The sequence below is a fragment of the Molothrus aeneus genome, chromosome 1, assembly GCF_037042795.1.
Source record: "Molothrus aeneus isolate 106 chromosome 1, BPBGC_Maene_1.0, whole genome shotgun sequence".
Taxonomy (NCBI): Eukaryota; Metazoa; Chordata; class Aves; order Passeriformes; family Icteridae; genus Molothrus; species Molothrus aeneus.
Genome location: NC_089646.1, coordinates 127058034 through 127082756, shown reverse-complemented (window position 1 = coordinate 127082756; position 24723 = coordinate 127058034). Strand labels below are relative to the sequence as shown.

The window sequence follows — 24723 nt, the reverse complement described above, 5'->3', positions numbered from 1 at the left end:
CTGTTGGCCATGGCCCATCAGTCCAGCCTGTCCAGATCCATCTGCAGAGCCCACATACCCTCCAGCAGATTGACACTTTTGCCCAGCTTGCTGCAGTCTGCAAACACACTGAGGATGCACTTCAACCCTTCATCCAGTTCATTAGTAAAGACATTAAACAGGACTGGCCCCAGTACTGAGCCCTGGGGAACACCACAAGTGACTGACCACAATGTGGATTGAATTCCATTCACTACCACTCTCAGGGCCTGATCATCCAGCCAGTCTTTTACCCAGCAAACAGTGCAGTTGTCCAAGTCATCAGCAGCCAGTTTCTCCAGGAGAGTGCTGTGGGAAGTGCTGTCAGAGGCTTTACTGAAGTTCAGGTGGACAATATTCACAGCCTCATCCAGCAAGCAGGTCACCTTGTCATAGAGGAAAATCACATTTGCAAAGTACTAAGTTCTTATGAACCCACCCTGGCTGGGCCTGATCCCCCAGTTTTCCTGCATGTGCTGTGTGATGGCACTCAAGGTGACCTTCCCAGGCCCTGAGGTCAGACTGACAGGCTTGTACTTCCTGGGATCCTTCCTACAGCCTATCTTGTGATTGGACACACATTTGCTAACCAGGACATCCCCAGTTATCCTGGAATACTGGTAAACGGTGGGAAGTGGCTCAGTGAGCATATCTGCCAGCTCTGTCTGTTTCCTGGGGTGGATCCCATCTGGCACCATAGACATGTGTGTGTCTAAGTGTTGAAGCAGAGTATGATTCATAGCTAAAATACTGCTTTTCTTTTAAATCTTACTTTGAATACATCATGTATTCAGACAGACTCTTGTCTGTCTTTGCCCTACTTCCATTCTTTCTTGAAAACATCAGTGAAAACACAGCAGTTCTTGCTATCCAGTCCAAAGTGATTTCATTACAAATGTGTTACTTGAAGTTTTGGATTAAAAAGCACAAGAGCAAGGCAACAAGCAGCATTTACCCTTCACCTTGTTGCCTGCTGACTTGAATGATCTACTTAATGCTAAGATATTGGTGGGACATGTAATATTGTTATGCAAGAATAATTATATGGATAACAAACACATGTTCTTTAGTTGATGAATCATTCTTCTGCAGGTCACTAGTAGAGGTAGGAAAAAAAACCTTCTTGAGTGACCAAAAGTAGAAAATACACATGGGAAACTTCAGGTCTAGTTCTTAGGTTTTAAGGCCATGTAAAAATGGTTGAGCAGAATGTAATCTGCTTTCATTTATGTGTAATACATTCTTAAATATAAAACATATATCAAATAAAGTGTTGTCATTTTCCTGTTAATAGCTCACAAAGTCTCTTCCACCACGGACTATTGGCTATCCATGGACTCTTGTCTACAGTACTGCAAAGCATGGCATGAGCTTGAAGACCTTGTATCGGACGATGGTGGGATTAGACACACCTGTGCTGTTGGTTATCAAAGACAGTGATGGACAGGTAGGAAAACACTTGTGTGGCAGTAGGGGACCCATCAAGAAAAATATTTGAGAAGTATAAAGGAATAGCTTATGCTTCAGTCTATCATGGGAGATAAAATTATGTGTATCAAGCAAGTTAAAATGTTGCATATCAAGCAAATTTTCTCCTTAGAAATGTGTCTTACTCTTAAGCAGTCATCTACCATACTACATGTCTAGGAAATACTTTAATTATATAAGTTAGTTGTTGTAATGCAAGAGTCTGGTAATATCCAATTAATAAATTTAATTTTAATTTTTTTAATGCAGTTAAGGTATTAGAAATACACTCTCTAAAACTTTCTGATTCTGGAATTCTTGTTGGAATGCTGTTAGCTGTGGCTGGTGTTTTTTGGTATATTCTGTGGCTGCAGCTAACATCTTTCAAGAGCTGTACTGCCTTTGTTACATTATTAACTTGTTCTTTGAGTCTCTGTAGTTGTGCTCTGTTTTCTTTTGACTGGGTTATGAACTTCAGGAAGTGCCTCACATCTCACCATTTGAATAGCAAACATCCTCTCTTGAATAATCTCATGACAAGTGAACACTGCAGGCAGTATGAAACTTCTTGATTCTTTTTCTGTGACTTCTGTGTTTGCTTGTGGAAGCATGTTACTGCTGTCATGAAAAATTGACAGAACCTCTATAAAATCTGTAGATTTCAGTTTGCTTACTTCTCCCAGTTTGGTAACCACAGTTTTTATTCTCAGGAAGCATGGTCTCATTCAGGGGGTATGAAAACAGTAAATGAAGGGTATCTTTTCTTATTCAAGTCACAACCTGATTTTTTCATTGTTTCCTACCCCAGGAGTCCCTTAAAAAGAAAACTCCCTTCTAAGTCTCTGCTAGTAGTGGACTCTTTCCCAGAAGTTCTTAAAAATGTTTTCTTCATTTTCCTTTTGATCTTGAAGACAGAAACAATTTAATAAACCTGAGATGTCTCAGCAGACTCATCAGTCTCATAAATATACTTTGATGACTTCTCTAATTCACTTTTTAGCTTCTCGGGATAAATTAGTAAGATATACCTGCTTCCTAGTACCTGATCTGTCCCAGAAAAAAATATCCTTTTTCTGGTGGGGCTGTCTTGCCACCACTATGTAGTATTGTCAGTTGCTGAAGGAATTCATGTTACTTTCTGTGTATGAGCATGTTGGCTTGAATGTTCAGAAAGTGTCATGGTTACCATGTCAAAACATGGAGTTCATGGTTCATTTTTTTTGTTTGTGAAACAAACCTTGCTGAATTTCAGCTTACAGCTTTATACCTAGGAATATGTATGAAAGCATGCCTTGGAATTCTGGATCAAGTAGTCACTGAACTCCACACGAGAGTGGGGGAAATCCACATCTATTCAATGAGCAGCATATGCAGAAAGAGTGGTTCAGAAGAGTTTTACATGCTCAGTCCTTCACCAGTGTAGTGGGAGTGGTGTTTTCAGTAGCTCTGTCTCATGTTATTAATTAAAAATGTCTGCATTTGACAGCAGAAAATTAATTTGCACTATTTTTCTGCTCAAAACAAATGGGAATTAAGCACAGAGCCTTTCTCCTCTTCATGCAAGGATCTACAATCATGAAACAGCAGACAATAGTAACTAACCATGCTCTTTGATAATTAGTCTGGGTAATTCATTTTATTTGTGAAGCTATCGATTTTTTGGAAAGAGGTTAATTTATTTTAATGTCTTGTATCTTCCTGGCAGATTGCCCTTTAAAACTGCTTTCCATGACTGAAAAAAAACCTCTTAAGTACTTTGTGGGAGAATGTGTCCAGGAATAGTTCACTAGCAGTATGCTAAGATAAATACTGTATATGCCCTCCAAAAATGTGTTTTAAGAGACCAGATGGTTATTTATACCTTACACTCTGAGATCACTTGCCTGTTTTCTAAGATTCTAGTTTAGAGAAGATCCTAAATGAGATTCAGCCATTTTGAAAAATGACAGAATTATGCCCAGATAGTTTCTTGGCATTTGCTGAGCATACCTGCTCAGTCCTCATTTGTATTAGTTGTTCTGTTCCCTTTGAAACTTCCATGTTTATGAAAGATGCTGGAATTGTCATATCCTTGGTTGAGGCACTTTTCTTTTAAACTAGAATGAATTTCTTTCCTGGGCTGCTTCTCCAGGTTCCCCAGATATGTTTTTTTGTTGTCCATGTTTATGAAGAGTCCTTTTTTTATTATCTTGATAATAGGTCGAGTAAGGAGCAAGTGTACCTTGTAACTCTTCATAATGTTCCATTAAAGACTGCTAAACCTCATGCTACTGATTTTTTTATTCAAAAACCTTTTCCAATCTTGCTTTCTTTTTCAGATCAATTAATAATTTTATGGAAATGGCTGTTCAAAAAAAAAAAAAACAACAAAACAAACCCAAACAAACAAAAGAAAAAAACAGGCAAAACCACTGAACTTTTACAAACTTTAATTGTGTAAAAGTTGAGCAATACCTAGTTGGAATTTGGAATGTAAAGCAACCTAAATTGCCTCCTCCTATCAATTCTAGGAAGTTCTTTAATAAAGGTGTCCATGAAATCTATAGTTGCATTGTTACAATTGTTATGGATTGTCTGTCTACTGGTATGTGCTTCTGTTAGTGAGCCCTGAGAGCCATTTAAAAAGAAATTGGTACCCGATTCCTGAACATGAGTCACTAAATAAGTGGTGGTCTAGAAATGGGATTAATGCAGTTAACCACTTCAAGGACTCTCTAGTTTTATAAAAAATCATTCTTCAGATTGTATGCACTGCAGAAGTGTGAGACTGATTGAACCTAGGACATGGGAATTCTAGTTATCCACCCTAACAATGAGCCACAAAAATTGGATCTCATGGAAAAATCCTGGGACATCCCTTCTCAAGAACTAGAGTAACTGTTGGGAAGCAAATTGCACTTTTTCTGTAAAGCCTTATTCTTTTATTGTTGCTTAAAGCAAAGAGGTAATCTTTCAAGAGTCAGCTTGACATATATAGAACACAGAGAGATTGTCAAATCCTGATTCCTGAGGGTACTCAAAGCTCAACTGGACAAAACTGAGTCAACCTAATAGCTTCAAAATCAGTCCTTCATTGAGTAGGGAATTATGTGAGAGACTGTCTGAGATTCTTGATAGCTAAATGTATTCCATAATTAGAAATAAAGCTTCAGAGTCTCTTAAGTAAAATACGTAAGGTCTTCTACATGGTTAGAATGGACTAGTTTTGTGTTTGACTAGATATACAGGTAACATCTTTGAGAGGATCCAATATAAACACTAGTATAAGTGTTCTGTTAAGTTGACACCTGTATAGAGGCTGAACTGAGATAGTTTAGGTTTGACAAAGCTCTGTTTGATACTTTACCTGGAGGTTAATTCCTCTCCAGGAATATCTGTTGTGAATGAAAACTTACATTTACTTTTATCTTTTTTACTTATATTTATTTACTAGATGTGGTATCAGGCCTAAGGATATTTATCTGAAGTAAGGTATGTCATAGCTACCTGAATGTAGCTTAGCTACCAGAACTGCAGTCATTCCAAGAATGACTTAAAAGAAGTTAGGATACAGAGACTCAAATAGTTTGAGGACTAAGAAATAATTTCAAGGGTTCCTATTGCTGGAAAATACGCATGTAGTTATTTAAATATGGATTATGTTTTTCAGCAGCCTATTTTGTTATATTTATTGATGAAACTAAATTTGAATTCAGTATGGATTTTTATGCTAAAAATGCTCTATATAAGTTCACTTATCTGCACACACTAAGTACAATCTAAGGTCACAAAATGTTTGACAAAGAAAAGTTAACAGCCAGATTTCTGAAGTCTAGTCTGTTGACCCAGATGCTTGAAATAACAAAAAAGAAAAAGTGTCTCATCTATCCTGCTTTTTCAAGTTGACATGGCAAAGACCATCTCTCAGTGCATTCAGAACCGTGGTGCAGTGAAATTCAGACAGTGAATTTCAAATTGACATTATTTACAACCTGATGTATCAGTTACTATCATTAGAGATTCTTGGATTCTGTGTTGTTTCTCTGAAGTTTTTCTTGCTCTGATGTATATTTGCTACAGGTTTTTGGTGCATTAGCATCTGAACCATTTAAAGTGAGCGATGGCTTTTATGGCACTGGGGAGACCTTTATGTTCACTTTTTCTCCAGATTTTGAGGTAAGTAGTAATGACTTTTCATGCTTTTGCTCCCTTCCTCACCACCACCCCAAGTGCATGATCTTAAAATCCTTAAGGAATAAACCTAACTGTAAATCTGAAAAATAATACAAGATGGCCCAAAAAAAAAGTCATCACACTAGTTTTTTATGGAATCTTTAAGTGCAGAGTGAATTGGTAGTGTTTGCATGCTGAAGAACACATTCAACCTGAAGAACACATTCAACTCTTTAATTGTACTGAAGGTTTTTCTACTGTTTAAAGTCTTCCAGGTGCGTGTCTGAAAATGCATAAACTACATCCTTTTTAGGGGCATATCATCTAATCTAAGCATATTTCCGTGGTATTTTTCATTGTGTAGGAGTTTTGATGCTCAAAAACGACCTGGTTTGGAATCATCTTATTTTAATTAGCATAAAATGTCAGAGAATTTTTGTCTGCAGCTGTTTCCTGAATTTTCTGTGTCAGCTTCATTAAACTGACTTCTACCCACCCATAGTCTGTCTTTACTGATGGTTGGTTTCCCTTCTGCCAAAATGAAAAGTGCAGATATTTTTACTTGCTAGTTTGTTTTGGGTTTTTTTTCCCCCTTAGGTTTTTAAATGGACAGGAGACAACATGTTCTTCATTAAAGGAGACATGGACTCTCTTGCTTTTGGTGGAGGAGGGTAAGTTGCAATTAGAATCTGTTAAAAATATTTGTCTGGACATCTTTGAAAAGAAAAACTGGAATTTACTTCAGTTTGGTAGCTTAGGACTCAGCAGTTACCAGCCAGGAAACTTTAGTATGTGAAGTGTTTAGCTTCCAACACTGACAAAACTTAAACAGGAGATTTGTCTTCCCCGTAGTGTGGCATAAAGTTTCAGCCCTGCAAGGTTATGCCTTCCATGCTTGATTTGCATGTGTGTCCTCCTGTATTCAGAATGGACACAAAATATGATTGTGGAAGGATGTAAATGTGAAAATTACATGTAACCAGAAGAAGCCTGAATTGAAACTGAGCCACCCCAAAACATGTCAGGGTCTCCAGAAATCATTGTCATGTCCTGGCTTTTTCCTGCCCATGCGGGTGCATGTGCTTCTAGAATGTTTTCCTTATTTGTTACTAGCATTCTCTTTAGATATGAAAGTGCTGTTATGTCATCTCTTTAATAAAAATGGAAGAGGCTGAAAACCTCTAGTTAGCTTATTTCAGAATGTCTGCAAGAGGGATATTCCCAAATTAATAATAAATAGTAAAAAAATTTAAATCCTTGTAGCATAAATTTATTAACAGCCATGAGGTTCTTGTGTTAAAAATTAATCCTTTAATTCCTTCTCATTTCTAAATTTTGAGTGGAAAATGCATTGATGGATTAAATGCTTATTCTCTGTCTTTTGCTTTAATACATTGTCTGTCTTGCAGAGGAGAGTTTGCTCTTTGGCTTGATGGTGATCTCTACCATGGAAGAAGTCATTCATGTAAAACATTTGGGAATCACACACTTTCTAAGCGAGAAGACTTCACTATTCAAGACATAGAAATATGGGCTTTTGAATAAGTATTTCACTATTTCTACAGGTTATTGTCCCAAACCTGACATGAATCAGTGCAGCTTAAAAATCCCTAGGAGCAATATAATGTATTTTACTTACCTGTTTTGGTTTTTTTTTCTAATTTTTCAGTGTGGCCATTAGTTATTATTTTTAAATAGCAGATGTTTTTCATGCTCTTGCATCTGTAATATACTATCATACTTTTTCTAAGCTATAGACTCTTTTACAAAATATTGACCTTGTGGACTAAAAATTAACATTAGTTACTTTGAGCCTTGTGGCCTGCAAAATTTTCTTATCCGTGTTACAGTTGCCTCCCAGGTTTCCCACACACACCTTTCCTGCAATCCTGCTAGGGGGCTGCTTCATTGAATATAGCTTATTATTTTTGTATTCAAATTATGTCTGTGAATGAAGTTGCCCTCTGTGAACCTCTGAGAAAGCTGCGTGTGGGTATTTGGCAGCAGCACTGCAGAGATTGGTCCAGACCAATGATGGGTTATTCAAGTGGTGCCACAAATGGATGAGAAGCTGAGCATTCCTTCTAAATGCACCCCAGTACACACGTGGTGAAGTTAGAAGATATCCAAAGTCAACAGTGCCACTTGTCTTGTTTCTTGTTCATGTGTAGAAAAAAGTCAGTTAATATGTGTTGTAGCTGCATGCTGATTGTATTTAAAGAGTGTTTTGCACATGCTGTTAATGATCCACAGGTTTGGGACAAATACTGACAATATTGAGCTAAGTGGCAAAGACTTACGAAATAGCAAGAGAATGTAAGAATATGATAGTTCCAAAAATCTGAAAGGCTAAAGCAAGCAAAACTCAGTGAACAATTTGTAGCTATAGTAGGGCATTAAAAGTACAGAAACAGATGCATCTTTCTTCAACATAAAGTGTCAGATATATACTGTTATACTGTTGTAGCCGTGTAGCACATCAGCTCCAAGAATATAGCTTATTCCTGTCCAAAGAAAAAAAAATTTGTGATGTTTTTGAGTGGGTCTATGTTGTAAATTTACAATTAGCACCAGCTCTGATTAAAATGACATCATGTATCATAGGTAGACAATATTGTAATTCAGTAGACTTGTGGAATATGCAAACTTACTGTCATGTGACCTCAAAAAATAAATGACAGGCTAGAATACAGTTCCAGTAGCTCTTGTCCACTTTTGTAGAAAACTTGATAAGCCATTGTGGCAATAACAGCTCAACAAAACTGTTTGTTTCAAAGCTTTTATTCTATGTTCTGCAAAAAAAAAAAAAAACCAAAACAAAAAAGAACAAAAAAATTGCTGTTAAGTGTGACAGTGACTGACTTTGTGCTGAAATTTCAGCTATTTCAGACAAACATTGTATATTATCTTGTAAATTAATGTTTAAAGTAGTTTTGTTATTATAGAAAAGTGTTGATTGACGGGTTGCTTATAGCACTTTAAATTATTCTAGAAATGGAATAAAAGCCAAATGGGTTGGCTTAGTAGATGTAGTTGTATATTTCAAAATATTTACATTTCTGGAAAGTTAAAAAAAAAACTTATTTGAAGACAGCTTACTGCTATGGTAACGAGAAAGGGCAGATGTTTCATCTATAATATGCTAATGCTCAATATGAATAGAAAAACAGGGCTTTCCTGTCTCTATGTATATCTCTTTATCCTTCTTAGAACTTAGTACAATGTGTAGAGTAAATGTTTACAAAATAAGGAACTGTAAATAAATTGAAATGGCTTTTCTCCCCTTTGGTCTTCCACAGCAGTATTATTGTCTTTGTGGAGTTACAACTGATTATTACAACAAAAAAAAAAAATCCTGTAATGGATTTCAAGTCCTATAAGCTCACAGTGATGTATAGCAAATAAATCTAAATATATGTAAAAATAAACTTGAGTTGGAGTTTATTTAGAAGGTCGAGTTTACGTAGAAGCACAAATGCTGAGTTTTGCTGTTCATTTAACATCTGAATGTATAGGATGCATTTTCTCATCTTTTTTGGCATTTCTGGGGCTTTTTAAAGCCCCATGGAAAGCAATGGGAATGAAATAAATTGTCTTCAACCATTTTGAAGAAGGAGAGGGGAAAAAGAAAAGTCTCAGATCATCCTTGCTGACAAAACTGTTTATTCAACTGCATAGTCTCTGTCCTAAGCTCATATTGCAAATAAAGCATATTTTAGTTTTTTAGAGGGTGGTGTGAAGAATTTTATAAATAATTATAATTTGAATAATTAAATGAAACCACACAAAAGTCTTCAGTAGCTGAATATTGCCAAGTATTGGACCAGTCTTGGAAAAGCAAATAGGAAACAAAAAAGTAGAAATAAAGGATAGGGTTTAGTTAGCAATACATGAGCAATCATGCTTGTAAAATACTAAATTGGTTAAGAAATACAAGAACATTTGATTTAAAGCATAAATGACTCTAGCAATACTTGGTGAAGCAACTGACTGTGTAAATGATCTATAGAAAGTAGTGCATGTCTATTTAGGCAAGACCATGAATTTTATCATCAGAGGTATAGTTAATTTCTGTATGACACACATAGAAGCACAGTCTTGATGTCCCTTCTGCCTTCAGTTCATTATCCTTTTTCTGCAGTAGAATTCCTTTCCATCTTTTCTGGAAAGGTTTGTTTCTGTGATTGTAAAGCATTGAAAGTTTGACATTCCCTGAAGGCTTATGAGACCCATTATCTGGAGCTGGCTGCCAGAAGAGCGTGTCTCAGCATCCAGTACTTAGATGGATTCACTGAATAACTTGATTTTTTATTTGGGTACCTGGGATCCAAACATGGGATTCTTCAATTAACACCTTTTGGCTCTAAATCCTATCTGTGTTAGTTACTGCTTTTGTGTAATCTGCAGAAAGGTCATAATCTATGGCTTAGGGCTTGTGCTTGCATCTTCCTGCTCACCTGTTTATATTGCATTAGAGTTAATTTTTTGTATGGGAATTAGAATGTCTACATAAAATTTGCTCTTGGAATATGAGTAAGAACATTGACTATTCCTTCAACTTCAAATAAAAAAATAATCTTGTATTCTTCATTCAGTATTTGAATCTTAAATCTCACTGATATGTTCTTCCTTCATAAAAGAGCACATGTCATCAGGGTATTTTGCTGTTGTCATTGCCATTTGGAGCTCAATTAAGGGAACAAAACTCCTCTTTCTCCTCTTAAAGAGTATGTGCTACTGCAATGATAGAGAGCTGCACTGTGCTTCTGGAGCAGAGAGGGGAATTGTCCAGCTGAGGGAATGGTGTACACTTGGTGCAGTATGTGCAAGCCAGTCCTGCTGGCTGTCTCCCTGCAGAAGTGCCAGTGCCAGCTCTGCTTTCTGCTGTCCTGCTTACCTTAGAAGCTGTGTAGTCATAGCTTGTTTTCTCTTGTGATAATTGCACTGCTGATAACACGTGCTGTTGAATGCTAAACTGCTTCGTGCCCTGAGGTGTCAGCAGTGGCTTTAGTTGAGATGTTGGGGCAGTGCAGTGTGTACATAGCAGCTGAAATGGCTGTGGGAGGAGAGCCTTGATGAATGATGATTGAACATATCACCATGAGTAGTATGCTCTTCACTACAGCTCATTTTATTTCAATAGCCTTCCCCTGTTTTAAGAATGATCTGTATTACTGAACCTTGCTTGTACAGAAACATTTGTAAAGAAGGAAATATTGCTGTGGAGGAGGGAGCTGATTTCTGCTAGGTAGGGTACATGTCCAATGAACCTTCCACTCACTTCAAGCCATGGTGGTAAGACTTGGAAAAATACAAAGGTGTAAAAGTCAAATTTATTTCTGATACAAGTTTCATGCTGTCACTTAAACTTTGTATTAGAATATGAAAAATGTATCTAAGTTGCTACAGAAGAAGATAGAATTTTTTCACTACCAAGGATGTGCAAAACCAACGCTAGCTTCAGACAGGAGAGTGCAGGAGCTCTGTTTCAAGTAAAACATTGTGGGAGCGAATACACTATTTAGGAAATAATGTTCTTATAGTTACAAGCTACCATGAGAGTAGCTGAGAGTTGCTCATTGTCTCAAAGGTTAAAGGTCTTATTTTCAAAGCAAGTCAGAAATAGGAAAGCAGGACTTAAATAAAAATTTACAGAGACTGCTTTAATCAAGCAGGTTTTGACCTGCTTAATATTTAAAATTTAAATATTAAATATTTCAATATTTAAAATTAAAATATTTAAAAATTAAAATATTTAAAAATTAAAATATTTAATTTTGGCAGAGGTTGTGCCAGTTTCACAAGAATGTAACACAGTATAGTAGGAGAGTTAGGGTGGGTAATTCAGTGAGCACTTTTGCTTTTGTTTTTTTGGTGAGGTCAGATTTATTATCTCCCACACCATGGATAAATTTGTCACACAACTTAATGTAAAAAATGCTCTAAAGCATAGAACCTACATGAAATGCTTCTAAACACCATTTCTTATATCAACATTTAATACTTCTTTTTGACAAAAATGTTAAATTATTTTCAGAAATTTTGCATGATACTGCCTACTCAAAGTTAAATAGTGGAGGGTAATATGAGAAAAAATACTTGTTATGTCCTGTGGTTTTCTCATCTGATTGGAAATAAAATAGTTGGCGGGGAAGAATAGGATAAAGTTGGGGGTTTGGTTTATTTTGTGTAGATTTTAACACTGGGATGACTGAATAGGAGGCTTAAATTACCTGCAGTGAGCTACCAATCAATGAGCTTAATTCACTTAACACTTACATGCCTTTGGTGTGTATTTTTTGTGCAGGTGTTTTGTATAAGGTCTGTTGCCATGTACTCTGAAATCTTTTTCTGGTGCCTTGGACAGAGAAACCTTCAGAGGAAATATTTTAATAGTCTATGAAAAGGAGAATATATGTGTGCTTATATTTTGAAGCAACTTAGTGACATTTTACTTTAGTGAATGTGCACATGTATTTTTTTCCTAGTGTGTGGTAAAATAACCCAAGAAATAATTAAGGAGTTCATGTGTTCCTTTGACAACAAAATTTTATCAAGACAATTTAGACAGCTACAAAAGGTCAATATATAAATATGTAAAGAATAAGGTAAGAATATGCAGGTAAAAATTATTATATGTAAGTATTACACTAAGACATCAGTTTTGTAGGTCAGCTTGAGTAGTCTAAGAGATCTCAGGAAAACATTAAATAAGCTCCATTGATTCCATCTTACAATTTTTTCTTCTGTAGAGTCATATAATATAACTATGCCTAAGTATTAATGATTTACATAGATTTAGAAGAGATGTAGTAGTCAGTTCTTGTATCATTAAGTTAGAAAATATTTGGTTTATTTATACAGCAAAGCTTCAAACTGGAGTACCTGTACTCATAATAAGACAGCAGTATTTGTTTTATCAGAGACAAGATATTGATACACCTCTACTTCTCTAAGAAGATAGTTGTTTTTTCAGTTTGAAAGAATATTATGGGGGAAAAAAACACTTCTTTTTCATTACTTGCCCAGGCATCTGCTCTGAAACAAATGCTTTTCCTGTGAAGTACACACATTTTACCAGGATAGCTATTTTTACAGTGGTAGAGGAACTGATCTCTCTAGTCCAGCAAGTAGCAGAGACTTTACAGAGATCTCAGATTTGTAAATAATACAATTTTAAGTCCTAAAACTATTAGTTCATTAGCACCCAGTCCTCTCTAGCATCACCTGGACTGAAATACATTATTTTAGTGACATTGGAATGGCAAATGCTATAAAATTAGGTCAGTATTTCTGTGTAATGTGGAACAACATTTTCCTCAAAGTTATGAATCCTGTCTCTCTTTTTTCACAGAGGTACATTTCAATGGAAGATGATGATGTTAATCACTTTTTTGCTGTATACAAAAGTATACAAGTACCTGGCTAGTTTTTATATGTTACATATTCTTTTTCCCTGTATTTAGAAAAACAGTATCAGCATAGATAATCAGATAAGACATTGCACAACATTACATAGAAGGTATTTTTTAGGTAGCTATCTAATCAAAACATTTTTTATTCATTACATTCCAAACTCCATAAGTTTACATATGAAATAATCAAAAAAATTAGTTATATAAATACAATAAATATATAAAACCCCATTTATAAAAAGAATTTTTTATGTCACATGTAAGAGAAAGCTGTGTCAACAGTTGTATCAACAAGAGAATACTGCAGTGATAGTTACATATTGTGCTTGTAAAGAAAACAAATGTATCTTTGATTCTGTATTAAAATAAGGTAATTTTACTTGTGTTTAAATCAATTAATTAGAAAGTGCATGCACAAGAGCATTTTTCAGATCAAAACCTTTGTCTGAGTTTATTTTGTCATTCAGCTTCTGATCTGGCATGTTTCATATTCCTGTAGCTATTTATATTGCTATGGACTTTTATCATCAGCTGCTTATATTCCATATAGCTTTTTCTCCTTATTTTTTATGTAGTAATTAACTTAATTGTCCTGAAAGCATTTCTGGTACAAAATGAAGTCCATTTGGGTGTTTGGGTTTTCATGCACTAGTTATAAAATACATATTTCAAAAAATACACTTTTCTATGTGGTGAACAAGGGAACCTTATGTTCAAAATGTGCAAATGCTAATGGCAAGGGAGAAGAGGAGAAAAGTTTTCCAAAGTTGTTCTGATTATAGCCTAACTTATTTTAATAAAGTAATGATGACATTATCATCTCTTCCTTGCCATAACATTTCTCCTTCAAAGTCCACCAGCCCATGTTTCCTGGCTCTCATGAGAATCCCAACAACCTTATCTGAAATACGAACGTATCTGTCGAAGAGTTCCCCAAAAGTGACTTGGATCTTGCCATCGGGCCGTGGCTTGGCCATGGACTCAATGATGAAGCACATGTCCCTGATCTCCCGGTGGATGTGAGCCTCAGCTCGCTTGGCTCTCTCGGCAGTTTTGGTGCCTTCCTTGGGGCGGCCGTACCCTTCATCCCCTTTGTGCAGGCGCGTGGACATGGCCAGCTCGTGGTCAAACTCCTCGCTGAAGGGGTTCAGCTTCTGCGTTATGATGTGCTGGTCGGCCCATTCCTGCCACCTGTCCTTGAGGCTGTGCACGGCGCTGCATTTCCTGCGCGCCTTGCTCCGCGCCTCCTCGCTCAGCCGGCTGGCGCTGAAAGACACAGAAACACACCTGAGCTTTGCATCTCCTCCTTTCCTGATACAGTTCTGCTGTTTATTGAAATCTGCTGTAACTGGCTTCTGTGGGTTAGGGGCGAGCTGGAATCCACCAGGTGGCACGAGTTCACCACTTCTAAATTAGTTCTCTAGGGGCTGTTTGTCCGCATTCAGTTTGCACACAAAGGCAAGTTCCATGACTACAGCTTTATCCTGTCTACACTACCACCTTCCAGCCCTGCTCTGAGTCTGTTTTCACAAACTTTGTACCAGAATGACTTAATTCTGTAAGGGAACAAAACAGTATGTTGCTGATCACCTGCACTTTCTGTACCTTTGGTCAGTCATGTAGTTCCCCATTCCTGCTTGCTTAGCCAAGCCTGAAGTGTGCCTGCCCTGAGGTTAGAGATTGCTGTAGGTGTGTGACCTGGCTGAAAACTAGAGGGTAGTGCCTAGAAAAATGTCCTCTGTAATAAATGTCAATGGTTATAGCAACAACAAAAACCTAATTGAGTATCATAGTTCTGTCTGTGCTTCTGTATTTGGAATATGATTCTGAACATATATTGAAGTCCAAAATTCACATTCCCATGGGTAGGGTAGAAGCCTGAAAGTGCCAAGGACAAAGGATAAGGAAAGACTTTCAGAGATTTTTTTTCTTTTTTTTATATGTGTAATAGTTCTGGATTACTCCAGACAGACATTCTATCCTCTTGTGGCCAATCTCACATGTTGTGGGGGAGCTATAGATAGTCTGAGCTAGTCATTGTGCTGTCCACGTCCTGTCAATGTATATGTACTGAACTCAGTTGGGATTATGCTGTACTGTGGCTGTGCCAAAGTAATTTGTTTTCTAATATTTTTACTCCCCAAAAGGCTGCTCTGCAACCTTCCCAGTATTGTCAGCTGAATATTAACACCAGAAAATCAAAATGCACTTAGCAAACAGCACACAGGGCTGCAAAGTTGCAGAAAATTCTGTTCCCCCGCTGTTTGGACATTCCTTTGTTTTCTACTAAGCTGGTTGAAATAGAGAATAGGAGTCAGAGAGATGTCCCTAGTTCAGATCAGTGCACCAGAAAGAGGCCAGTACTGGGCAGGGCTATGCTAGGGTAAGAGTTGCAAACACTAAGTGCCAGGGGTAGAAAAAGAACTCAGAGAGCTGCGCTACCTTATTAGCTGTAGAGTTGCCCTAAGATTGGCTTAGCTGTATTGAGGAACTGTGTTTAAAAAGCTCCAAAATACTCTTCCCTATCAATTTGGTGAAAAACTATCAGAAGAATTGAGCATACTGTTGCCAAGTGCACCTTTCTTCTGTGGTGTGACTACAGAGCATCATGAGAGTAGGCAGTGTGTCTGTACCTGTAATTCTGTGTAAATGACTAACAGGTAGGTGTTGGCAGGAAAGCATTAAAATATACTAGTGGGGTAAATCTAGACAATTTGGTTTCCCAAATGCTGCTCTATATAAGCTACTGTCATACAGAGAAAGGGAGAGCTGTGATCCTTTGTCCCTTCACCTGAATTGTGCCTTCATTGTCAGAGGAACTCTGGGCACAGGATTTGGCTATGCAAAGGAATTTGTCTCCTGAAGCCTGTGGCTATCTCAAAAGTCACAGAAACCCTGTGCCAGCACAGTCTGAACTCCAGCTGAAGCTCAGATTGTTTCACTAGCTCTCCATGTGGAAGCCATCAGTTAAGGCTGGGGGAAAAAAATTCCTAAGTGAACCAAAATTGCTTTGAAGAAGTGTTTCCATCAGTCTCAGTGGAGTTTATGAGTAGATATTGTTATGGAGGGCTTATTCCCCAGCCACAGCCAGCTGCTTCCCCTTCTCTCCAGGGACCATGACCACTGAGAAAGTCCTAGAGCTTCGGTTCCCCAGGTTGAATGGAGAGGAGAGGGGGACTGAGACATCAGGAGGTTGTGCAGTGTTTGTTACTTACTTTAATTTAGTGGTCTAGGATGTATTTCCTCCTTTTTCCACTGAAACTAATTTTCATTTCTAGCAGATTATTATTGCCTTCCTCATCCAAATTATCTTCTCAGTGGTTGAGAAAACCATCTTATCTATCCTTTTGCTTTTATTGTGCCTCACGTGGGCTTGAAAAAAACCTTACTTTTTTAATGCAGCTTGTAATTTTACCCTTTCTAGTTGCTGAAGTGCTATTTTTGCCATTGTTTAGCTTAATGACAGGTTTAAAACATGAATTGTGTACCCATAGAAGCATTTTTTCGTGTTTCTACTCCACCTACACAAAGGATTGTGAAGGTTTTGAACTTCTACCCACTCTAAGAAGTGCTTTACATGCAACAATCAACTAAGTTAACCTGTTAACCAGAATGACATCCTAAATGCATTCTGACCTTTTAGGCAAATTAGGTGCATGTAGCATATTTGCCCTATTTCTCTCTGTAGGGGAAAGGTATGAATCCCATTTTAATGTTTTGAGTTTCATATCCCGTCTGTTGCATCCTTTTTGCTTCTAATTGTGAACAGAAGAGTTCAGAAGAGTCTCTTATGCCAGTCAACAAGCTGCCTACTAAGGAAGCAACCTTATTCCAGTAAGCAGTGAAGCTGGAAATAATGAAGGTGCTGATGTGAGGAAAACAAAACACTTGTACTGATGCTTTTTTCCTGGAATGTGGAGAGGAAAATAGGAGATATGCTTTAACAACTGTGTACTTATGGCCTTTTTGAAGAAGATTAAACCACATTGAAAGGTTTATAAAAGTAGCAGGCTGAAATATTATGTTCTGTGGCTGTAAAATAAATTTTAAAAAATGAGTAGTTAAAAAAGTTCAGTCCTGATAGCAGCACTGTAAGTGCAGAAAATTAGTTCTGTGTTCAATTTCAGTGGAAGAAAGAGCTGTAAGTAACATAGAGGGTGTTATTTCAATAATTTAGATCACAGTAAATATGGCTAATCAATCTTTTTTCATGGTAGCAGCACTAAAATTATACATATGAGGAAAATACAAGAAAAGTTTAACAGAAGCTAGATAGTTGGTCTACAAGATAGTTGGTTTTATGGAAGCTAGATAGTTGGTTTCTACTATAATAGTTGAAACTGAAAAAATTTGTTTTAATTGAAGTTGTTTACAGATAAGTGCTGCAAATGTATCTTTTTTCCACTGTATATTTGGAATCTTTGTTTTGAGGTCATAACTTCTGTGAAGGATGGTGAACACAGTCCTTGCCAAAAGCAGGTACCAAAAACTTTCAAGCCTAGGTTACTGGGGAACTTTTTTCACTTGGGCTGTTAACCATTTTCTTCTTACAGGAGCTGACTGCTCAGCTGTACAGCAAAGCATCATTCTAATTCCATTTGAATAGTTAAAATGGCTCTGGGAGTGTGTGTTCAGATAGCTGTGCTTAAAGGTATTGCATGGTTGAAATCCGTAAGTGTGTTAGTCACAGTCTAATGGTCATGATAATGCTCATCAGTAGTGAGGTGTAAAACCAAAATAGTGACCATGATACAGCCCTGCCTGTCTGCACAGGGATCACAAAGTCTGTTATGGCATTTTCATCAGTTTTCATCATCAGTGCTGATCCAGTTTTTAATTTCTGAAAATGTGATTGGGATACGTTATGATCTTGGGGTTCAAGATACTGTGGGATTTTCTTTTCTTTGAATTGAGGGATTCCAAATTCATGGAAAGCTTCCAAAGCAGCTTCCAACTTTTGGTAAGAAGTATGTGGAAGTAATTCTTGCTACATTAATTTGGGACATTCTCTTCAAATTGCTCCTGAGAGTATTTACAATTAATGCTAAGCAAAATAATGAATAAGTATTTGGAAATACTACTTGTCAAATATATTCATTTAGACAACATTTGCTGAAATAAATGAGTAGCTAAAGGCTCTTGATGAGGTAAAAGTTGTGATTATGAAACATGGACTGAAGTATTAAGAAATAAGTAGTTAATTTGATGAACTGGTAAATCCAGTGTGAAAATTAAATATAATTAACATGTCCCAAATATAACTTCCTAACTTTTTTCCTAACCTTGTCTTAGGTACATAGTCCGATGTTGTTGAGTAACTACTTAAGCACAGAGTGATAAGTGAAAGGTCTCCTGAATTTTGATTAATTTCTTATAAATCAAGAATAATAGTTTATCTTTGACCACTTCCTACTATCCCCCCACTCCCACCATTTTCCTCATGGAAAGCTGTGCCCCTCTGTCATTTGTGCTGATGTAATGAAGATGCTTTACTTACAGAGATGGGACAGGGCGTTTAATCCTCACAGCTGTCACCTCGTGGTCACTGTCCTCCTGCTCGAGCTTGTCCTCTGCTTCCCCATAGCCACTGTCCTGGGCATCCAGGCTGTCATCACGGCACTTCAGCAGCAGCTCTCCCTTGGCCCCATCTTTGCTCTCGTCTTCCATCTTCTCCCAGCCCTTGGTCATCTCTGATACTACATTTGAACACTTCCTCCTTATGGTTGAAGGTAATTTGTTGCTAAGAATTTTGTCAATAGCGCTTGATTCTTCTTTGAGTTTGGTCATCTCAGAGCTGCTGTTGTTGTTTTCGAATCTTTCACTGAGGAGGCTGACATCGCCTCCTCGTTCATAGGCTTTGCTGACAACTGTTTTGGTCACCTCTTTGCTTTTAATGCTGAACATTTTGAGATCTTCATCTGATTCCCTTGATTTTTTTTCAGCATCTCTTATTGTCACTGAATCCTTTGCTAAGGATTTTTCATCATCTTTTTCTTGGTCCCTCTTGACGGATGGAATTTGCCATTTTTCAAAGGAACTTTCTTGTACAGGCTGAGCTGATGAGCTTCCTGCAGTGGGGACCCATCCAGAGGGCTCTTGCTCTTGCTTTACATGGTGGTCAGTTGCCCACTGCTGCCAGCCTCGTGCCAAGCTGAAGACCTGGCTGGCCATCCGGATCTTGTGGACAGCCCTTCTCACAGGAGCAGCGCTCGGCTTTTCTTCAGGAGCCATGCTGCTGTCTGCTGCCATCCTGGCTTCTCCCCTCCTTCTGCTCAGCACCTTCTGAATGGGCTTCCTGGAGTGAATAATGCCCTCTGAAGAGGGCCACACAGATTTAAATAGAAGCAGGAGCAGTTGATGCCTATGGAAAATATGTGACATGCTTCTCACAAAGATAGAGTATCCTCACTGTTGCAGAAGTCTTTTTTTAAAACACAGGGTTACATTTCATCACAGCAGATGAATGATGCATGATGTAAACAATGTGACACAGACCTGTTCTGGAAATAGTGGGAAAGTAACAGCTCCTTTAGTCCCCCTTCCCTGGGACTGCTGAATTTCCAGTTTGCTGGCAAGGGTCTTCTTCTTTTGGAAATGCAGCACTTGGTTAAGAGAGCCTGATGAGAGTGACTGAAAATGCTAAATGTGAAGGGCTGTCAGTGGCTAGGAACTTTGGCCAGAGTGGACACTTCTCAACATCACAAGAAAATAGTGGCCCTTGTCATGGAGTGTGAAGCCAGAAGCAAATCATGACTAAGAAATTTTTAGAGGGTTTTCCTAAAAAGATACTGGATTTTTTCTTATTGCTCATGTGTCCAAGGAAATTGAGGTTTGTTAATTTTTTAAAAGGTATTTATGTGTTCTCTTCCCAGTCATTATCTATTAATGTCTCTCTCTTTAGAACGTAGCTTCAGGGGGGCCTGGGAATACTATCATGTTTGGTGTCAGCACCAAGGAAGAGGGAATCACTGTGTCTGGGGATCAGTATAATAAGTCTGACTTGATCAGATGGATGAATGATCTCCAAGTTTTAGGGTTTTGAGAAAATAAAATATAGCCTATTTAATTTCTCACTGCTTTTTCAATAGAGTTATATACAGTATAATTATGTTTACTGTGTACATTATAGAAAAAATCAGTTTTTCTAGGAAACCTTATGATTTGTTCATTCCAGAGGACTTCCTAGAGTGAGTTCATATTCAAAATTGTAAAATTGTTTAGTGAATTGATACATCCATTGTTGCATGGTAATAAACATTTTTCTGAGATACAGTTCTGTCAGATCTTATTTCTTAGTATAATGTTTCCTAAATAGGAGCGGAAAATGGCATTGCTTTCTCAATCCATCATACCTTGCAGATTACAGATGACCTGTGGCACTTGCCATGTGGTGCTCTGAGGCACTCAGAACTTCAAGGGATTCTGTTGGCTTTGTTGGTGTTACATCAGCAATAAATATGGACTCTCATACTCTGCCTTTTTTTAATCTCTCTGTTAAAGGCTGGGCTGTTTGAAGTAGGTCAGATCATATTTAGCTCTTGATTAATGCTATAAGACTACATCATACCTTTGACTTCCATGTAGAATTCCTCATTAATCTATGGAGTAATTTCCTCTTCAAAACTGATGACATCATGTAAGTTAGTGTTGCTATTAGATATTTACTCATGCTTTTATTTTAGAAAAAAATGTGTCACCTCTGTGTACTGTACAGTCTCAGCTATTGCCCACTGCATCACAGCTGTGCGATGACATTGTGAGATGTACCCATACAATTTTATTAAGGAACATTTGTCACCAGACATTTATTTTGGGGTAATTTTAAGGCTAATCAGGAGTGGGACCTTCTTGTGGTTAGAATTTACATAGGTCCATGCAGGCACATGGGGAAGTGGATGCTCCCTAAAATACAAGGAAGAGGCAAGCAAAACAAAATAATGCACATGCAGAATAGGAGTATTACACCAGTTCATTGTGTCAATCTGTGTGGTTTCTGGAGTGTAAGAGTGGCTGAGGCTTCAAGAATGAGCTGAAAGCTAAATACAGATAAAGGGTCAGGCCAAGGAAGGAGTGCAGTGAAACAAGGAGCTGTGGAAGGACAATCCTGGAGCATAAGGCAATCATTGATCCCAGCTAAAAGGCAGGGTCAGCTCCACCTCCGTGTGTCCTGGGTGGATCCTTTTTTATCTGCTCTTAAAGACTACCAGGAGTAGATACTCCCCACTGTCTAGGGAATCTATCCCACTGGTTAATTGGCTGTATTTTGCAATCAAAGGCCCCTTGAACACTTTTGTTCTCATACAATATTTGCAAGTAGTTACATTGAAATTCATGGCACTGAAAAATAATTGCATTCCTGAGGAATGTTTAGAAATTGCAGCGCATTTCAAAGAAGTTGTTAATATAGAAACGTCTGTGTTTTTTTCTAACAGACTTGACCTTAGTATAGTGGTCGTAGTCCTACAATCTTAATGCTTACATAGTTTAGATAAATTACAATAAAAGATTACAGACTAATGAAAACCACCAAGATTACAGATCTCAGCTACTATTAAATCCATGTTGCAGAACGACAATATGTTAAACAAATGTTTAGTTTAAATTGGTCACTATATTAAGCTGAAGTGTTACCACAGACTTGTCCAAAGTGCCAGTGAAACTTTGATATAATTATTCTGAGGATAACTATCTTTATAATTCTTAATTTTAGGGCATGCAATGATGTTGCCTTGAATGTGTTGAATGTTGTCTCATTTTATATGGTAGTGCTGCCAGCAAGAAGTTAATTATAAATTATGTCCAAATCATCCAGTGATATTCATGCTTCGTGTGTTGTTTACTTTGCAAATGTTTTATTGCAGTAAGGCTAGAATTTATTACTTCATGATTTAAAGTTTTTATTCTTAATGAGATAATCAGCCAAGGTTACATTTCTGCATGTCATTTCCCTACTGTGACTTTCACAAGGCAATAGCCAGCCCTAAAGGCACAGGTATGTTTTAGGCAGGCTGGACCCAAACACATTTTCTGTGTGCCTTCCACACATCACAAGGTCACAAAATGCACTCTAAATGCTTAGAAAGGCTGTGTGAGGGTGACTGTCACAGTCTTTCACAAGTTCAGCAACTATCCTTGAGGCCAGAGAGGAGGGACCATTTCTTGCAGAAGATCTATGGGAGAAAAGGTAATTGGAGAAAGTATTAACTTTGATGAGCAATCTTGACACATGCTGAAGTTGTAAATTCCCTTTTCCCTTGACCCTGGCTGCCTAAACTCCTGTGATTTAATTTCTTTGACACCTTTAGACAAGTCTACACATGTACCTAAGACCTTGTCGCTGCTTGTGGATTGGTGCATTTTACATAATATCCCTGACTTCCTGAATCCAAAGTTGTGAAGGACTAGCTGAGGGACTGCCAGTGTCAGAGATAAAAGTTTTTGCTGTGTGATGGTTTGGTTTTGTTTTCCCCCCAGATGGATTTTTCCCTCTATGGTTATAAACTGTTTAAAAATCCTTTAATTTTCTCTTTGCTGTAGAAGACTAACAGTGTCTGGGAGATCAGTATGCCATCAAATTATTTTTGTTTTGTTTAAGGATGATTAATTTTAAAGGTAGAACTGTATCCTTCATACATTACCTTGTCAGATACTGACATAATTTATTCAATGTTTTTGATTCCAAGGAATTTAATTTTGAACCAATTGTAAGTGTATGAAAGATGCTGTCTTCCTCCCCAGAGTTAGTGGTGAATAACAAAAACAAGATGTGTTTCTTTCCTAAGTATAACCAGCTGTCATTTATCAGGAATCTCAGGAATTCTTCTCACCATGACACAGTTAAAGTACATTGTATCATAACATCATACATTGCCAGTTATCACAGGAAACCTGTAAAAAGAGGTAGAGTGTGGGATTTCCTTATTTTTAGAGTTCACATCAAACAAATTCCTTCTAACAACAGCAACTGTGAGCAACTGTGTCTCATTCAGCATGCAGCTCCATGGACAATCCAGATGTCTGAGCTCCAAGAAATGGATGCTCCTGAGCCTTTGGACTGGGTTGTGTTGAGCCATTAACTGAAAAAAGTTTATGCATTCATTGGTGCAGTTCCTTATAGTTGCATCCTATATCTGGCCACAGCCTTTTTTGTTTAACTGAAATTGTGTTGTACTGAGAAATTAGCCCTGTGTAATAATTACATGGAATTTTGAGTTTGCATTTGATTATATGTCATCAGGATTCAACTGTATGAGAGATCAGGGCTTATCCATGACCTAGCATGGCATCACTGCTCTGTGAAGAAAATAAATCCAACAAACTGCCAAGAAAACCCTGGTCAGAACCCAGCCTGACAGAGTCTTAGTTGTGGAAGGGTAATGGGGAGAGGGAAGATGCACTACCCAGTAGCAGCAGCTGCAGCGATTTGTGGAGTGCAGCCCCAAAGGTCCTCTCCCCCCGATTTTAATGCAAGCCACCCAGGTAATAGAAAACAGCCCTGCAGATTCTCAATTGGCCAAAGATGAGATCTCAGCATAATTTTTCACTGCAGTCTGGTAGAGAGACCTGGCTGTTAGAGCTGTCACAAACCCAATTCAGGACGGGTTTACATGCATCCATGGATCTTCAAGTTCCTGCCCAAGCTCTGCTACTCAAGTGACAAAACTCTTCACTGTCTTGTAAAGTTGTCCTCACATTTCAGAAGATGAAAACTAAGACTGGGATATGGAGCCTTAAAGCTCTTTGGCATACTTTTCCTACTTTTACATATAGCGACCACAGCTTTTTTTGGAGTCAGATGCGTGCAAAAAATCCATACAAGTTTAATCAAATTTATAGGGGAAAGGGAAGAAGAGGTAAGACCACATGCCTTTAGTCCCATTTTACCTTTGAGCATAAATACAACTCTTATTTGAATAACTATAGTAAATGAACAGAAACAAGTAACAAGCAGCAATGAAGCAATTTTGTTTAAAAGTCTAAGCAAACACTTGCAGGAAATCATTTGCATCAGGCATTTAGTTCTACTTGCATTATGAAGGAATTTCTGAAGATCATTTAAACAAGATAGCCATTGAAATAAATCCACAAATATGTTGCTATTCAAGCTTATATTGATCATATCTATTTGTCAGTGAATGGTTATCCTTTTCTGATAAGAATATTATGTAATTTAATTTTGTGGTTCCAACTTGCTGACGTATCTTAGTTTAAAGTTTACCTAGAAATAGTCCTATGGCTTTGAGAATATGGCCTTTTTACTGCTATTGAAATCTGAGAAGAGCACTGGATACGAGGAATTGAAAGTCTTCACATAGTTTGCAATACAAGACGGATGGGAGGCATACCAGAATAGGAGAACTCGAAATCCGACACCTGGATGTAACGTGAGAGATGATAAATGTATTTTACATGTCTAAAAGAAAGAAATCACAAGTAAAAAAATAAATAAAAGCACAGTTCTGTGTAGTCAAAATATGTTACAAAAAAGAGAGGAGGCATAATCAAATCAGTGTTCTCCAGGTTTTAACAAGGCAGTGCTTCCATGCATTGTGGCTTTTATTTTTCAGGGTAATACTAACTGCATGTTTCTGCTAATGGCTGTTTCTCAGATTTCAAGGTGGCAAATGTGAGAAGAAAATAGAATTTTCACAATTTAAAAAAAAATTCCTGT

The 24723-nt window shown here is 37.5% G+C and overlaps 2 protein-coding genes across 10 annotated transcripts in view; one reads left to right on the top strand and one right to left on the bottom strand.

Annotated features, from left to right (window-relative positions):
* Positions 1-9065, top strand: part of OXR1 (oxidation resistance 1) — a 266515-nt gene extending 257450 nt beyond the window's left edge. For all 9 annotated transcript variants that reach the window (XM_066564420.1, XM_066564445.1, XM_066564427.1 and 6 more), the window contains 4 exons: positions 1313-1465; positions 5545-5640; positions 6235-6308; positions 7047-9065. In XM_066564420.1, the coding sequence (XP_066420517.1) occupies positions 1313-1465; positions 5545-5640; positions 6235-6308; positions 7047-7182 (459 nt within the window). In that variant the 3' untranslated portion in view covers positions 7183-9065. The remainder of the gene's footprint in view (positions 1-1312; positions 1466-5544; positions 5641-6234; positions 6309-7046) is intronic.
* A 4775-nt stretch (positions 9066-13840) lies between these two features.
* ABRA (actin binding Rho activating protein) lies at positions 13841-19334 on the bottom strand. The gene is made up of 2 exons (XM_066547532.1): positions 18550-19334; positions 13841-14318 (listed from the first exon to the last, which is right to left on the bottom strand). The coding sequence occupies exons 1-2, from the start codon at positions 19299-19301 to the stop codon at positions 13841-13843; spliced, it is 1230 nt and encodes a 409-aa protein (XP_066403629.1). The 5' UTR covers positions 19302-19334.
* Positions 19335-24723: the final 5389 nt, after the last annotated feature.